At 44.2% G+C, this 17,997-nt stretch overlaps 2 protein-coding genes across 2 annotated transcripts in view; one reads left to right on the forward strand and one right to left on the reverse strand.

The window, feature by feature from the left end:
* sardh (sarcosine dehydrogenase) overlaps positions 1–5,611 on the forward strand; it is a 43,573-nt gene extending 37,962 nt beyond the window's left edge. The window contains exons 20-21 of the mRNA XM_064307079.1: positions 685–820; positions 2,649–5,611. Coding sequence (XP_064163149.1) covers positions 685–820; positions 2,649–2,774 — 262 coding nt within the window. The 3' untranslated portion in view covers positions 2,775–5,611. The remainder of the gene's footprint in view (positions 1–684; positions 821–2,648) is intronic.
* dbh (dopamine beta-hydroxylase (dopamine beta-monooxygenase)) lies at positions 4,493–17,720 on the reverse strand. Its single transcript, XM_064307080.1, has 12 exons — positions 17,270–17,720; positions 12,797–12,943; positions 12,437–12,694; positions 11,407–11,583; positions 10,100–10,202; positions 9,687–9,853; positions 9,252–9,395; positions 8,562–8,600; positions 8,144–8,203; positions 6,870–6,997; positions 6,618–6,777; positions 4,493–6,185 (listed from the first exon to the last, which is right to left on the reverse strand). The coding sequence occupies exons 1-12, from the start codon at positions 17,591–17,593 to the stop codon at positions 6,051–6,053; spliced, it is 1,842 nt and encodes a 613-aa protein (XP_064163150.1). The 5' UTR covers positions 17,594–17,720; the 3' UTR covers positions 4,493–6,050.
* Positions 17,721–17,997: the final 277 nt, after the last annotated feature.

Raw genomic sequence — 17,997 nt, forward strand, 5'->3', positions numbered from 1 at the left:
AGGACTACATAGGAAGCTCGACGGATGAAATGGGGAAATGATCATATCGAAGTCATGTGACTTACTGTTGCATATGTGTAGGCACGTATGCATTGGTGTATGTATTTGTATGTATGTGGGCATTCACAGGGCATATTATGTTGTGCGTGTGTGTTTATCCATGTATATATGATGTGTAATATATAACAATATATAATATTTAAATTTATTTTTTATATAATATACATATCTATATGCATCACATACTATTAGCATTCTAATCTCAAATCCTAAAACAGGTGAGACTACACTTTTTATTTTCTTCTTTCCCAGTGATGTACCAGTTCTCAAATACACTTGTATTTATTTTTACCCCTGTGCTTTATCCTTCTGTATTTTCCTGTTTTTATTTATAGGTGTACGTACATGCCTGTGTGTGTGTGTGTGTGTGTGTGTTTGTATACATATGTATGCATGTACTGTATGCTTGTATGTATGCATGTTTATATGTATGTGTACATATGTATATGTTTTCTCTTTACATGTATCTGTATGGAATGAAAATTGTGCTTAGAATATGCTTTTCCGTGTGATTGTAAGAGATGATTAGATAATTGTAAGGAGTGAGACAATAGATTATTGATGGGATGATGGATATTGTAGTTTTATCTAACAGAGCTGACTCTTTTGTGTTCTCCACTCCAGGAAGGTACCAATGTTTGGCCTTGAGGCGATCTTCAGGAACGGCCAGCCCGTGGGCCATCTGCGCCGGTCAGAATACGGCTTTGCCATCGACAAGACCATCGGTTACGGCTACATACGGAACCCTGATGGGGGAGTGGTGAGTGCAGGCTCGCAGTGCAGTCATCCTGTTACAGCCTTACTTTGTTACAGAATCACCAGGTTACAGACTTGCCGTGTTACAGAATCACCCTGTTACAGACTTATCGTGTTACAGAATCACCCTGTTACAGACTTACTGTGGTACAGAATCACCCTGTTACAGACTTACTGTGGTACAGAATCACCCTGTTACAGACTTACTGTGTTACAGAATCACAGCACTGCATACTTCCCTCTGCGTTTCAGTGGGAGGACTGGTCAGTGCTGTAGGGCCTGGCTTTCTGTTCAGTATTCTGAGGGCTGCTTTCACTGTTCATGTGTAAGCACTAAGCAGCAGACGTAAATATAGCAGGACAGGGTGATGTGTGCTGGGTCCTCTCCTCTCCTCTTATCATGGACGTTAAATAATACAGCTTGACCCCAGGGAAGGAAGACTCAGGCTGCCCCTGCTGCTCACACTGCTCTGCCAGGTAGAAATACGTATCCTGGTGGCAGATATCCACAGGGGTGAAATATCTCTCTCCCTCTGATTTATACCCCTTTGCCCTCCGCGTCTCCATTCTGACCCTCAGCAGGGTGCTGCCTGTCACAGCTGATGAGACCTCTTGTGTGTCACCAAGGCAACAGGGTGCTAAGATGGGAAGGGATAAGCGCTTGATGAGAAGTGACAGGGGAGCAGATACTCTGTGACAGGGAAGGACCTGGAGATGTAGCGTCTTACTACCCGAGCTGATGTGATTGTGGAGTGCTGGGTTTTTTCTCTCTCTCTCAAAGAAAAACGTGAGGGCCAAGTGGACACCCTAACAACCCACCACTTTTTCTCCTTAATGCATCGCCAATTTAGAGTAAAGAATTGATAGAGTCTTCAGAGATTGCACACCTATTACTGAATTAAGATATTAAATATCTGACTGACCTATTTTGTATGAGCATTGACCAGCTCCAGTTCCAGTTCCCTAAAGGGTGCATATAGTTGGCTTTAAAGGTTCCCCGGATTACTGATTTCTAGATTCCATATAGGTGAAGCATACTGGCAGTGCAGGATCAGTGAATGACCCAGCGGTGATGAAAGAACTTGTTAAAGCATGTGACTTCTGTCCGTAAGAAGGAAGGTGCAGGAATGGACATGTAGAGGTGAGGAGGAAGCTTTGCAGAAGGCTGAAGTGAGGACCCTCTGCTCTGCCGAATCAGGGCATGCAGTAGCAGAGGTAGAGTGTAGTGCCCCCTGGGGGTTCATGACTGCAGGGCAACCGGCTGTCGGGTGCAGAGTGCATCAGTGCTTACGTAAGGCCGAGTGAGAGCAAATCCAGCTCTGCTCCTCAGCCCTCGTTAATTCTGCCTGCATTGCTAAACTTGTTACATGAACCCATTGAAGCCACATCCAGTCCTGAGCTTACGACGATTTGAATTTTTCAGAGCTATCGGTTCTGGCACTGGCTCCTTTCTAAAGATTTAATTTGACAGACTGGGAACGGGGAGCTGCAAGCAAGGCGACTCATTTCCCTTAATTTTTTTTGACATTGAGACGTCAGTTAGCTGGTTTAAATGTTTCATAACAATGTGGAAAAGGGCTGCACAGCGCTGAGGCTTGAGGCTCGTTGTCTTGCAGTACTCAGCCTTTACCAAAGTGGGACGTCAAAGGGAACAATGTAACACAGCATGTAAAAAACAGATCCATCACATCTTATAGCAGCGTCCCACATAGCATGAGGTGGGGAATGCATACGGAACATTCTGGAATGGGAAACGCTTGTTTTTGGGCGGGGCACAGTGGAGGTGCGCTGAGGGGACAGGCCTCTGAGGGGTGTGTGTCTGCTTGCTTACAGGTGAGCCCCGACTTTGTGAGGAGCGGGAAATTCACTCTGGAGCGGATGGGCGTGGTCTACGAGGCTACGGCTCATCTGAAGTCTCCCTTTGACGCAGAAAACAAGCGCGTGAAGGGGATCTACTGAGCACCAGAAAGGATGTGGCGGGCTAGGGGCGGAGCCAAAACCAAGCCCACGTCATCTTTACCAACTCAGGGAGGGTCTGCCGGAACTGTTTTGTGAGATCTAAAAAAACATTAAGTGGACGTTTTTTAGGTTTGAGCATAAGGTGGGTCATTGGCAACTGGTAGACATTTCCAGTTACTTTATCTTTTTTCACTAGATCAAGACAACCCTCATACAAGCTTCAGATGGTGCATAGGAATCTCCAGACTTTCAGTCTTATCATCAGAGTACAGCATAGTCCCATGCTCAGAGCCAGTCCTGACCTCCCTGGGGCCCTTAGCAAAATTCTGCTAAGGGGCCCTCCTACCTGACCCGTGAGCCATGTAAACCATTTGCCATTGCCACACAGTCACACCTGACACCCCTGTGCTCCCAGTACAGTCCTCCCTCCTTTAAAACAGTTTGCTCCATCTGTCAGTCTAAGAATAGGAATATTTAATCAGTAGTCAATGTCAATCCATTGCTTTCCATCTTGCATTATTCTAGAGTTGTTGTTAAACCTTGACTGAGACACTAGATAATCATTGTCTTGTTTTAAAATTATGTGCCCCTATGAGGAGTGCTATCACGCCCTATTGTCTGGACTGGACCCCACAGAGGTTGCTGCTGGAAAGCGCGAGTTTCATTTCGTGCATGCGCATATGAACGCATGTTCACTCGCGACGCGGTTATCTTTTCTGAGCTGCAGTTTATAAGCACAGCTGCCCCTTGGCGTTTATCAGACGTAATAATTAAGCATTATAAAACGGGTAGCTCAGATCAAGCAATCTGATTGGTTCATAGCCGTGGTATATTAACCGTATACCACGGCTATGACGTCTAATTCCTTTGCACAATTCAGTACCACTCTGCGTCTGAGGATAAGCATGAGGCCCTGCCCATGCTTATGTATCACATATGTTTTACAAATGCCCAAAAGTACAGAGAAACAGAAATGCATTCTCTCAACAAGTTTTTAGATGCTTAGGTTTTTTAATTGTATCTTATCATAAAATGATGACTGGTGACTGGAATGATATCATTCTAAATAACTAGGTCAAACGCATTCGCTGGCCCTCTTGGCACCAAGCGTCTATGAGATGCAACATTGTAGGAGCACACACTGACATGTTGGCCATGATTAATTTACAGCGGTGAACATTCTCAACATTGTACCAACATGGCGGCCATGTTTTATTTATAATGGTGAACCTTCTCAGGAGGGAAGCTGTGGGAAATATGCTCTGTGAATCTTAGGAATGCTGCCATGCTTACAAAGGGGATCGTGGGAAATTATCTCTTAAATATTCTTTAGATAGCATGTGCTCTCTGTGTATGTTCTGTCATTTTGATCTTTCCTTCATCTTCCAGCGTGCTGTTAATGCGCTAAATATGTTGGTTGCGTGAATGTGAAAGTACGTGGCTTCCATCAGATGTGCAATAATGCTGCTTGGTCATTATCCAAATATCCGAAACAACATTGGATATTGACCTTTTAAACACAAGAACACAAGCTTGAATTCATTACCTGGAGACACTAAATAAGAAAAAGTCGTCTATTTTTGTACATTGTAAATTAGTGTGTGGATATTGCCATGTGATAGCAGTCCACTTCTGAGCTGATTTCCTTGAATAACCAGGTGGAGATGCGGTTGGGTACATCTGCACCTTTTACCACATATTTTACATGAATTTAGATAACATGAATTTGGAGATTGTGGAATCGTTTTAATTTTAACAAACTGATAATTTTGTAGCAATGTCTTATTTTATCAGTCAAAACTAATTTAAAAGTTTTTTTTTCCATAATGTTACTAATCTTGCTTTTAAGGGTGATTTTATAAAACCTAAAGCTATTATATAAAATCATTTTTGTGCTAGTTCTTTTGTCCCATATCTGTATCAGGATTGGTTCAGAAGGCAGCAGACCTCATATTAATTTTTTTGTTTTGGTGCATGCTAGCTCGTGAGGGCAAAGGAAGTAGTTCTAGTTACTGCAAAAGTGTTTGCAATATGTTTGTGCTGGAGGCCAGCCATTTTAAAGGTGATATGCCACTATGAGTGCCAAGATCAGTGTTTTATCTAAGAGGACATAAAGCAGTTTCTAAATGCTTCTCCCCTTAACAAATGAGTCAGTATGAGCCCATAGACATTAGTACAAATGCGTAAAGAAACATAATTTCACAGATAAATTACTAATATATAATTTATCAGAATGATTTCTCAGCTTGTTGTGTTCCGACACTTTTTACTTTCAATGTTAAAATATTATTCAAGGCTAGATTTGAGCTTATGATGGATGTTTGTGACTTAGTTCTATTACATTTAGAAAATGTTAATGAGACATCTGGTACAGAGGTATTCAATACTATTCTTCAATACAATACAATTCAATACTATTAAATTAGATCATGGCTCACTGCTATTGGGAATGGGGTGATTGTGTTTAAAATTGCAAAGGCATATTCATTGAAAGAGGAGATCAAAGTTGAGCCTGTGTGCTTCCTATGCCATTGCCAGTGGTTGAGTTTGTTATATTTGAGTGAGATTTGAGTCTTAATCCATAGTTGTAAACCATATTTTACTACATATTTGGAACCCCAGTTTGAAATGTGTTTAAAAACTGCATTTGGTATTATTGGAAGCAAATCAGGTGACTTTTTGTATAAATTACTGTTGTAAAGCATACAATGCATGACAATGCAAGCTTAATTAGCTTTTCCGTTGCAATGAGACATAAGCGTCTCCCCATTTAAAGTCTTAACTGTTAAATTGCCATATTTACAGCTTGTGGGAAATAAATGCTTTTGATTGGACAATGTTGCATTGTTATTTATGGCTTCTGTAAATGTGTGTTGCATGAGTAGGGTTGTGGGGAAGGACTGAGGCATTGACATCAGCTGGGAACTTAATCTGCAGAGATCGGTTCACCCAGGAGCCCAGACGAGTTAAAAGTTCGCTGCTGGAAGCTGTGCGGGCAGGGACTCTGGCTCTGTGGGCGGGGACTCTGGCTCTGTGGGCGGGGACTCTGGCGCTGTGGGCGGGGACTATGGCGCTGTGGGCGGTGACTCTGGTCCTGTGGGCAGGGACTCTGGCGCTGTGGGCGGGGACTCTGGCGCTGTGGGCGGGGACTCTGGCCCTGTGGGCGGGGACTCTGGCTCTGTGGGTGGGGACTCTGGCTCTGTGGGCGGGGACTATGGCGCTGTGGGCGGGGACTCTGGCCCTGTAGACGGGAACTCATGCCCTGTGGGCGGGAACTCAGGCCCTGCTGTTGGGTCGCACTTCGGTGGGCGAGTCGGAACGGGCCACAGGACTCCTAGCACTCTCACAGGGGTACGGGGGCCTCTGGAGATGAGCAGTGACCTGGGGCAGCTCCTGTCTCTCCCAGTCCCCCTGCCAGAGACAGTCAAACACAGCCAGCAATGAGGCACAGGGTAGAGGCACTGCTGGGTGCAGGTGGTCTCTAAAATCTGAACCCTTCCCCCAACCCCACACACACACATCAGGATACTGTACACCTGGGCTCATTAAAACAGAAAAGGGCACACCAGCGCAGGTGAGGATTCTTACACCACATTAACACTTTCCACTGGGAGAGCAGAAAACACATCTGTGAACTGAACCTGTTGGAATGCAGTGAGTGGAGGATAGGGAGCATTTCTGAAACATTCCTTGGTCTATCACAGAGGGCGGTTGGGCGGGATTATCGGCTGAGTTCAGGGTGTGGTGAGGGGAAGCAGGGACGTTACATTGCTGCAGTGGGGTAGCCTGCAGCCGTAGACCAGTGTGCTCCAGGGACCTGGGACCGGTGGCGCTGGTACTCACGGGAAAGAGCTGGGCTGTGGACTGGTTGCAGTGCATGGAGATGGGGGCGGTGTTGTAGAGGGAGTTCAGCACCTCTGCGCTGAAGGTGTCCCAGGTCAGGGAGGCAAACTGTTCGGTCACGCTGGCCTGCCCACAGTCACAGGGGTCGCCTCCCTGAAACCTGGCAGGGGGACGAACGGCAGTTGGATCGGTTTTCAAGTCGAATGAAGGAATACTTACAGTGCGTCTGTCACCGGCGGCAAGGTAATTCACCTGTTAATGAAGTTGAAGTACTTCTGCAGGTACCCTGGGTCCACATGGCTCTTGCACAGTTCCAGCTGAGTTCGGGGGTAGTAGTGGACGTAGTTCACACACATTTCCTCCTCAATACCAAATCCTCCCTGTGGACAGATTAGCCAGGGGCAGCGCCTGAGCCTTCTTAAATTAGCATTGCTAACATATTAGCATTGTGCTGACAAAACACAATGCTGTCAGCAGTTCACAACTATCAGCTCAACTCAACGCAAGTTAACTTCTCTGCTGTGTGAACCTTACGGCTGCAGTGCTTTTCTGAGCTCAGTGAAAAGCTTTCCCAAGTGAGTAAGTCCGACCTGCCGGGGCCACAGCTCGCCTGTTCCATCCGCATATCCTCTGTAAACACGGGCTGTGTGCTAAGAGCACACAGCTGGCCTGCGTTCGCCTGTCCACCACCTCCCCACCCCCTGTGTCCGCTGCCAGTGGGATGACTGAGCTTTACCAGCGCTGGCTGTTGTTTCTCTGTGACCTTTACTTCTGTTTATTGGATTAAAAATCATTACGAAGCATCTGCATGACTTCCTCACTTCAGGGAAAAGAGGAGTGGTGACTAATAAAACATAATTAAGTTTTTTTTTTTTTTTAATCTAGTATTTTTAATAGGATAACAGGGAGGATATATGTACACTGCTGATAATGGATGCGCACTGGCATTATCTGTCATGTGTGTGCATGTGTGTGTGTGTGCGTAGCGCTGCTGGAGCTCTGTGTCTGAGGGGTTTGTGTGTGTGTGTGTGTGTGTGTGTGTGTGGGACCTTGCGCTGGCGTGCGTGTGATTGTGTCTGTGTGTGAGTGTGCGAAGCACTGCTGGAGCTCTGTGTCTTAGGAGTTTGAGTGTGTGTGTGTGTGTGTGTGGGAGCTTGCGCTGGCGTGTGTGTACATGTGTGTGTGTGTGTGTGTGTGTGTGCGTGAGTGTGCGAAGCGTTTCTGGAGCTCTGTGTCTTAGGGGGTCTCAGCTGATCTGTGCTCCCTCTGCATGGTCTGCAATCGCAGCACTGTTATGGATGTGCTTTGACTTGACATACAAATGTCAGCCTCTTTTCTCTAATGCTTCCTTTCAGAGTGGTGGGAGTTGGGAATTTGTCTCCACTACAGACCCTTTTACTGCTAGTCATTTAACATGAGGGATAAATCGGAACACGTGGGGGTGTGTGCGTGTGTGCGTGAGTTTGTGCGTGTGTGTGTGCGTGTGTGTGTGTGTGCGCGCGTGTGTGTGCACTCAGGAGACTCACCACAGTGACTGTTTTCCTGTCATCAGTGTTGTATGTACATCTGGTCAGGAGGACATCACCCTGTGCCATAAATACAGTTATGAGGGAACATGGTGCATCCTTAGGACTGCCTTTCAGGCCAGTGCCTCATTGCTGCAGTACTGTCTTTATTTTTGTTTCTGTTTATAGCAGAGCTTTTTCTCAAAGGATATTAACCGTAGTCAAGATTACTTTGTGTATTCCGTCTATAGTTGCAGCACTAGTGCTTTGAAAGGGTGTTAATACGGACACTAAAAAGAATAGTTTTGACAGTGGTAGTGGCCTGTTTATTTGTTTACTGTTGCTGCAGTGACTGCAGTTTCTATCTTGGTCATACTAGTGTCTCTTTGTCTGAATCTGCTACCTCAGGTCATCACCACAGACAAAAGTAGCTACTTACAGGTAACACATTCACCATCTTCTTCAGTGTTCGGATTATCTGAGGATAAAAGCAAGCGCATGTATTCAACCGTGGTTTGAGCATGCAGCAGCACACACACAATCATTTCCTGTTGAATCCTTGTTTCTAAATTCCCAGAGCCAAGCTTGTGGAGGTAAATGAGTGAGTGTGTGGAACTCTGTTTGCAGGGCGGCTCTGAGCTATTCACAGGCCGTGAGACACAGGTGAGTCAGGTTTAGACTCAGCAGGACTGTTAGTGTTTGCAGCTCATTTGGTTTGAGTCAGTTGTAATCATACTCTAACAAAGTGCACCACAGCGTACATCCTCCCAAAAGATTAAAAACAAAAAAATTTTAACCAATTTGAAAAGAAAATGTGAAAAAGTATGCCCTGAACCCTTCAGATGCACGTAATTGCATGCGGCATGTTTTGGTGCGCTGGGCATGGTACCTGACAGAGGCAGAAGGTGTGTGGTACCTGGTAGTGGGTGCTGAAGTGGTACCTGACAGAGGCAGAAGGTGTGTGGTACCTGGTAGTGGGTGCTGAAGTGGTACCTGAAGCAGTGTGTGGTACCTGGAGGTGCTGAAGGGTACCTGCAGAGAAGTGTGTACCTGGTGTGGCTGAGTGTACCTGACAGCTGGGTAGTGGGTGCTGAAGTGGTACCTGACAGAGGCAGAAGGTGTGTGGTACCTGGTAGTGGGTGCTGAAGTGTTTGTCCTCCTGCACGATCTCCACTTCCTGGCCCCCTCTCACCAGCACGGTCCTCACGCCCTGCCCTGCCAGGTGAGTGTGCAGCTGGGATGCAAAGATGAAGATCCCTCCTTGGGGCAGGGCCTAGGGGTGGGGCAGAGAAGGGTTGGGCGCGTCACTCCTCTGTGTATCGGGCGGGCCCGTCCTGCTGTAATAGCTCTGCAGAGAATCAGTGTTATTTACCTCCTGTACCAGTGTGACAGCTGTTAACCTCTGCCTGCAGTGCTAGTGTTGGTCAGCTCAGATCTATGTGTCTGACCTCTGGGGTGAATATAGGTGATTCTCAGTTCTTAACTCGATGCCATTCAATCAGTCAAACTCCCCACTATGGTGGATCATGCTGCTGGGTTGGGGAAAGGTAGCAGTGGTACCCACTGTCTGGGTGCACTTGGCTGTGCAGTATCCTGTCAGCTGGAAGTGCGGTTCTCTGGGTGGGATGGCCATGATTGGGGTGTAGACCAGGCCCAGCTCCATGATCCCAGCGTCATACTTCCTCAGAGTGGGCGTGTAGTACAGACGGATCCCGGAAGAATCCTGGCGACCTAAAAGATATCAGCGGAGTTGTATGGAGAAGGTAGAGGGTATTGAGGGGGAAAATTAGAAACGGAGACTGTTAGACTTAGAAGTTATGACCTGTGGGATTCATGTTCAACTTAGGGGCACTGTGGTACCCCAGAGAAATGTAATTGCCTCAGTAAATATATCCATCTGTGTAATGAACAATATGTAACACATGTGCAGCCACTTCTGTGTATCATCATGGAAAATGTTTCCCTTAAGAACAGTACCTGAGATTAGGAGTGGGTTGTGATAGTGCACCTCCAGACGAAGGAATCTGGAGGACTGTGGTCCCCCAAAAGGCAGTCCAGCGTCAGGGGGATAGTAGAAAGCCTGCCAACACAGATCAGTACTTAAACTGTGCAACTGCCGTGATTGGTCAGGGGACCACACCGAATCATCCGCACCGAAGGACGAGACAGTACAGAAGAGACGCTCTCAGTAAACATAGGAGGCAGTCAGCAAGCCTGGGTATGAAGTGCACATAATGTGGCATGAATATGTGTGGGTGTGTGTGTGTCTATCCACCCACTGAGCTGTGAAGATGTTGATGCATCCACTAAAAGCAGCTGAATTAAAATAGTGGATGAGAGTACCTGAAGTCACGATAAACATGAACACAATTTCCATTCACTGACTCTACGTTTTAAGTTGCTCTGCCCATAACAAGATGGATATGCACCAGAATTGCCTTCCACACTGCATGTTAAGTCCATAGGTGATTGTACTGGTCCCTTACTCAGGCTAATCCCTCACAGGAACTCAGTGACTATTCCTGCTCCAGCACCTTCAGAATGTCTTTCATGGAGATGAAATCGTTCCGGTTATTCGTGGATAGGTCTCAGTCAGTGCTTTTCACCCATCTAGCTTTCTCCTGGCAGCTGGTGCTGCAGATAAATTTGGTATAGGGGTTACATAACTGTTCCCCTTCTACCTCCATACTCATGGCTTAACCATCCCCGCATCCCTCTTTCAAATTTGAAAACAATAAAACACGAAAAAGGCATTAATATTTCCCACCTAATCTCGTCTCCTCCGTTCTGTTTGCCACCCAGCCGAACACATGATTTCATTTACTTTGCTCTTTTGCTAATCCAATTGGTGTCCCCCCTGTTTAGCACCCGTTCTTGGCTGTGATCCTCATCCATCAAGACGCCTCTGCCTTGTACTGCCTGTTCACGTCTATACTGAGGCTGGCAGCCCGTGTGTGAAAAATAGGGCTGCCTCTGAAAGGAAAACTTTGCTCCTGATTGGATTTGTCATCATCGTTCGTGTCTCTCGGCGTGTTTGGTATCTCGTTGTCCTTCATTTAGTCTAGTGCTGGGAACTACAAAACATCTTTTGTGACAACTGCTCTAAGATGGAACCCAGGGCCTGAGGACACCTTATAAGCGCAGCATGGCCTCAGCAGGTGATGGTGCTTCCTGAAGCCTGCATTGATTCCAGGTTGATGTGGATGTAACCGGAGGTAAAGTGGGGAAGAATTCCAGGTGTGGATGTATCATGTGAAGAGTTCTGCCAGCGTGGGCACGGTTACCTCTGCCCCCATGGCCCAAGCAGCTAGCACGTGGCGGCAGTAATTCAGGTTCCTGGGCTTCATTTTGGAGTCGCAGGCGCCGCTGTACTGGGGCACGGTCTCCAGCTGAGGGGCGCACTCAAACACCTCCATGTGGTGAACGATGGCCTCGTTGCCAGGGGTGATCACAGACTCGTACTATGGAGACACAGTTTACTCTCAATAAGGAAGCTTGTCACGCTCCATACTTGCAATCATAAAGTGAGAGCAGTCACAGTATGCAAACAAACATTTGTTAGTTGGTTTGTGTACTGACATCATTTATTTAAATAAAAAAAAAACCCTTTCATGCAGAAAAAACATTGCCATTATTTTTTCTCTTGTCTCTTTTAATATAATTGCATATAGTCACTGTAAAATGACTGCTTTCTGCATTTTGGTGACACGCCTACTGTATGACTGCTTAGTGGGCCTCCTCCTCACTGCTAATTTTCCCAGATTCTCCTCACCATATGTCCCCTATGCAGCCTGTGACTGGATGAAGGGGGAGGTGAGGCATCAGCAAAGAGGCACATGTTGAGTGGCTCAGCTTGCCTCACATATCTCTTTTCGCAGAACATTTCTGCAAAAATGGGGTAAATGTTCCCAAAAGTGTCCTGTCTAAAGTAACATTGTAGGAAGTGTCTTTGAACATTACACATTTTATGTTATTGACATGTATCCTCCGTTGTGTTTTTTCGTAATCAAATGATAACCATAATAGGGTGTTACCTGTATGATTGTATGTAACATTGGATAAAACCTGTATGGAACAACAAATACATTCTCAGACTAGAGAACATGCTCATAACATTATCTCACAATATTATCTCACAGTCTCATGGGATTCTAACTGGAATGTTCTTGAAAGGGTTCCTGTTAGGTGAGTATATAAGTGGGGCAGATTTTGAGACTGAGCTGTGTTATTTCTGAATATACGAGTAAAAAGATGGCTATAATCTGTACCTGTAAATAGTAACACATCACATGAATGAAATGTAGACAGAGTTACCATAACGATGTGGTTCTTGGGAATGTCACGAGGCAGCTGGTAAACATGACACCAGTAGGTGGTTTCCTGTTCAGGGATGGTGACTGACGGGGCCAGGACCTCCAGGGTCCGTACATCATTGGGCAGTGAGATGGAGGGGCTGTCCGGCCGGAGGAGAAGGACCCGTTGTATTCCAGAGTGGATGAGGAAGAGGTTGAGTTGCTCGAGGGAGGTCAGTGGCTTGTCCAGTAATCCAAAAATCAGATGGACTGTGCCCTCCTACACAACACACAGCATTTTAGACATGACACAATGCGCATGTGCAGTGGTAACAAAATGGTTTGAGTAGGTAACTGCAAGTTGTTTGTGTTGATATTGTACCTCTATGACATAGTCTCTGGGGTCACAAGTGCTGAAGGGCCTCTTGAAAAGCAGGAAGAATCCCTCAGGGGTGTGTCTCGCCTCTATTAACTGGTAGTCCTGCTGGCTGTCCAGTGTCACATGACCAGTGCTGTCACTCCAGGCATCCTGAACACAAAAAACGCATTCCACATCAGAATCTGGAAACATTATCATTTATAACACTTGCTGGACTTCACCAAGTCTATAAACACTTCAGTGCACAACTTCACAGATGAAAGGTTGAGGGCAAAATCAATATGAATAATAAAGTTCATTTTTATTTTCTTCATTAGTGAGTTGCTTAATCATGAATGCGTGTGTAGAAAGGCTAAGGTGTTTTTATTCACTTAATTCATTTATTTGAAAGACACATTTATCCATGGCAGCATTGAGCACAAGATTACCATGGCAACATTCATTAATATTCATTTCACAGGAGGAATAAGAACATAGTTACTGAACTGCCAGTATAAGTATATGCATCCTAGCTAATTTGAGAATTCTTTAGCTCTACTAAACTATATAATGGCTACATGACTTTTATATCATGGCTACAGTAATTCGCCTAAGAGACAAAACCTGCGATTATTTGGAGCACAAAAGTACTATCACCAAGAAGGCACAAAGGGCCCTTTTATCATCAATGTGTGAGGGTAGTGGAACAAACCAGCAATTATTATTGTCAACAAAAGTAAATACTGTTATACAGCTAATCTATCTCCACTATCCCAGAAGGCAACTGAAGAAAGAAAGAGGATAAATAAAGAGGGTCAGGGGAGCCCTGGGGCAGTCTGAAGAGGTGGGGTGGGTCTTCAGTCTGCATCAGCATATGGGCAGGGTCGCTGCTGCCCTGACCACTGTGGGAAGCTCCCTCCACCACCAGGGGGCGGGGCCTGGGAAGTGCAGGCAAGCAGGAGGGGAGGAGTGTTTACATCCAGGCAAACAGTGATTCTTAGGAGCAACAGTGCCTTACACAGGTAATTGTGTCTAACAGTAATCTGTAAGAGATTTCTATAAGAAGACGCATTTTACACTTTTTAGGATTCATTCAGGAGGTGCCGTAATCAGTTACAGGGTGCTAAAGGCATGTCCAGGTTGTATAATCTGTGAACTCCAATTATTATCTGTGAAATTGTATATTCTAAGGTGAAATCCAAGTGGGTTCGTTTTTTGTGTTAGAAAAATAAACAGGTAGCACATTCAAGCCCTGGAGAGGTAGTGAGGGTAGAAAAGATGCGTGCCCGCCTGCATCCAGAATCTAAAATGTGTTGGGAGTTTACCAGTTGAATGAATGGAATCACTTATGGCATTTCATTCTCAACATCCTCAAGGTAGTTTCCTTATTGCCACAGCTGCTTAAAAAAAGAAATCATGTCAGTATTCTACTTTAAGCAATATCTGTGTGTTTTCACTGTATGCCAATGCATTATATCCCATTGAATGACATTATAAATTGCTTCATCAGGGTTAGTGAAACTGTGTGAAAGCACCCAGTATTGCGGTTTAGAGCGGGGAGGGTAATCCACTGATTACCAGTGCTCTGACTGCCAGAAGATCATTCACAAATCATTATTTTAACTGATTTTATTAGCGGTTTATTTGGTAAATTGATTGCATTGAGCTAAATGTTTTGTGTAGGAATGCTTGGCGCTGATGTAGCTACTCAGTTATCATTTCCCAGGTGGAGAGTCCCTTGAGTCAGTGCAACAGTTGAGTCTGTCTCTTTTAATCATTACAGTGCTGCTGCATCAGTGCTTGTAAATAGTATTACAGAACACTTTCAAGACTATTGTAATAGCTCAGGACTAAGTGTATAGATTCATAGGACACAATTTTTTAATTCTCAGACTGAGAGAAGAGACAGTTTGTCTAGATTAATCAGCTTCTGTTTGTCTCTTCAGGCTGGTTCCCCAGGGAGCACATGCTGTAGTTCTGATGGGGGAAATCCCAGGCTTTTAAAGGGCTTTGTTTGTTCCCTCTCAGATTTTCTCCTGGGTACACAGAGCGCCAAACCATTCAAGATTCATTTCAAGAGAGGAGTACCAAATGGTCAGGAGTAAAAACAGATGCATAATGCATGTTTAAACACCCCAGGGCAAGCGGTTAAATATTCACCAGGAAAAAAAAGACTTTGACGTGACTGCCTTCTGTTTTGGCTTGCGACTCTTTTCTCCTTTTTCACGGAGTGGGACAGGGAGCCCGTGATCTTGTGCGGAATCAGCATGAACACAGAGCTTGTGTGTGTGCACAGGGTGAGTGGGATCATGCCCGTCAGCTAAATCTATTCAGTCCTCATCAGGAAATATAAGAAACTTTGTCCCAAAATGATATGGCAGCAGAGGATGCATTCAATCTTACCCCTTGCTTACAATATAGGTTAACAATAGAAACTTAAAAAAAAAAACTAGCTAGCTATCTTGGTGGACAAGTGACTCCTCCTGATATTAGGGCACCTTACTTCATTTTTGGCATGATCTTAAGAAAGAATCAAATGACGTCATTGCATATCACATTTTTCATTAGTGCACATATATATTTACCAATGGTGTTATTTTTTTAATTATCAGTGGTGATATTTTTCAGTTTTATTATCCTTTCCTGATAAGAAGAAACCACAATATAAAATTATCCCCCTCAGAATGAAACAGATTCCTCCTTAGATGTTTAAGTCATACATCAAATAGATATTACTGTAAAAAAAACTATAAAAAGACTGGCAGCAATTTTGCCAGTGAAAAAACGTTTAATGAAGAGTAAAAGACTGTATAAATCCTGTTATTTTATGGGATGGACATTAAATAATAGGATATTGCTATTATTCTTCATGACTTTGACAGTGCTTTGAAAAAAATAAACAGTGAAATTCTGTGCATTTCTACGAACATTTATAAACATTTTCATCACAGCGTGATGAATTTGAAAATCCCCAAAACATCATCAAAGAATTAAGGTGGGCCAACCTTTTCTGAGTATTTTTATTTTTTGCAACAGATATACTCATTTTATTTTTGTTTGTGATCGCTGATTTTTCTTTATTGCATTTGGATTTTATTGCCTTGTTACTTATTATGTTCCCCCACCCATCGCTTCACAGTCATCCATTCTCATTATTTCACCTTGTGCCAGAGAAACATGATTTTCTATTCAAAAGTGTGTCTTTGGATTAAACTAATTCAAGTAGGAAATGTGGTATGCGTTTGGTTAACAGGAAGCATTGCCATGGCCATATTCTGGACAGCAGATCCTCCTTACGTTCGTAGAGTTTGCGCATTTAGTGTGCTCATATTTCACAATGTGCCGTGCTTATTTATTTATGGTCACCACACCGCAGATGCTAAAAAATAATTCTGTGTTATGTTAATATTATATTAATATATTAATGTTATATTTCTATAATATTTAAATCAAATTTTATGCCAGTTTAAATAGGGTATTAAACCCATTTGTGAAGGTGGAATTTATTCAGCATTTTTAAAAACTCTAGTTCTAATGGTCGCATATTACTTCAAACAGCCATGGTTGCTGGGAAACATCTTTCAATAAATTTTGAGACTTAGGTGTTTTCTTTCTCATAGAGAAAAAGACTGCTTGGGCAGGTGCAGGGAGGCAGTACCCTCCACAGCAGCTCCCAGACTGGTAGCCTGGATGGAGCTAGCCACAATAGATACATGCAGTGTAATATATAAATGGCTTTATCTGGTTTTTGTTGGTGGTGTATGGAGAGCTTTATGAATGCTTGATGTTTACAGGATTTGGTTCAGTTTGTAATAGCAGTAAAAATGTAACATTGCAACCTTCGGTTATTCTTATTATATATATATATATATATATATATATATAGAGAGAGAGAGAGAGAGAGAGAGAGTATCTATTGCCAGTAATGATTGAAATAGGATCTTCTCAATTGGCATTTCCTGAGAAATTAGAATGTGGTTTCAAAATAGATCCTTCAGTGTCTTATAAGCTAAATTAGCTCATAAATAATAGGACCAGAAGAGTCCAATTTCAAGCCCAGCTGAACAGTACAGTACTCATCTGGTGACTTCCGGAGTTTCATTAATGTTTTTCATGCAATGCTGGGCATGGAACTGATGATTACAATCACTTAAATATTCTGTCAACTGTAAAGACCATGATGAAATATCATATTCTTACACTATGTCAAACATCAAGAATGCTAAGAAACATAAAGGCTCATGTTAGTCACGATATCTAAGAGTCTAGTGCTCATCCATTGCTCAACCATCAATTCACAGTGATCAAATGACATCAGCAGTTCTCCTATGTTTTTTTAGCGTTCACTGGGTAGCTTTTTGCATATGAAATTTAGCACATCTGATTGGATGTGAGACATGAAGAATTGCGGCATGGGTATACCAGCAAGTGTTCCTTTGGGAAAAGGTGTCAGTAAGACGTCAGGTGTAGGCAAATCGAGGTCAAGCCAGCTCTTACCCCAAAGTAGGATTTGTGTCCATCATTCCAAAGGACGACCAGGTCAGCGTTGAAGAGCTCCCCGCGGTCGGACATGCCAAAAACGAGACCCTCATGCAGGTCCCTCACCTGCAGCTCCAGGTAGAGCTCCTGCAGGGCATAGCTGATGTTCCAGGACAGCTGCAGGTCGCCTTTGGGGTCCAGGGGAATGTGGTATGGTAGTTTTACCCCAGAGGAGCTGCCCGCCTGATATGACGCCACTAAGATCACCACTAAAGTCGCCAGCATGGTAAGATACATCAGCGTCATGTCCTGCAGACTGAGGCTTCTGTTGAGTAGTCTCATGTCCTTGGCTTCCCTTCCTCCTCTGAACTTTCTCTGAGCAGGTGATCTTCTGCCTTCTTATCTTTACTTATCCTTCTGGGGTTTCTTCCTCCTATGACTCTGCCTGGATGTGGTCATCCCATTCTCTTCCTGCTTTTAAAAGCACTGGCACATGACCACTCATGCTCTGTCTGGCCTAATTGGATTACGTTTGTTGATGAAATTCGATTGTTTCTTTAGCCCTCTGGTCAGGTACTTTTTCGACATCTGCCAGTCTCTAATTGATCCTAATTGACCATGGACATTATCAATGGCAATTCAGCCAGACTAAGTGAGTTTTATTGCCTATTTAATCTCTGCTAGATTTGGGGGCTTGGACCAGAAGGGCACTTTCACTAAGTTAGAGATAATTCTGTGAGGTACAA

The sequence above is a fragment of the Anguilla rostrata genome, chromosome 14 (genome assembly GCF_018555375.3).
Source record: "Anguilla rostrata isolate EN2019 chromosome 14, ASM1855537v3, whole genome shotgun sequence".
Taxonomy (NCBI): domain Eukaryota; kingdom Metazoa; phylum Chordata; class Actinopteri; order Anguilliformes; family Anguillidae; genus Anguilla; species Anguilla rostrata.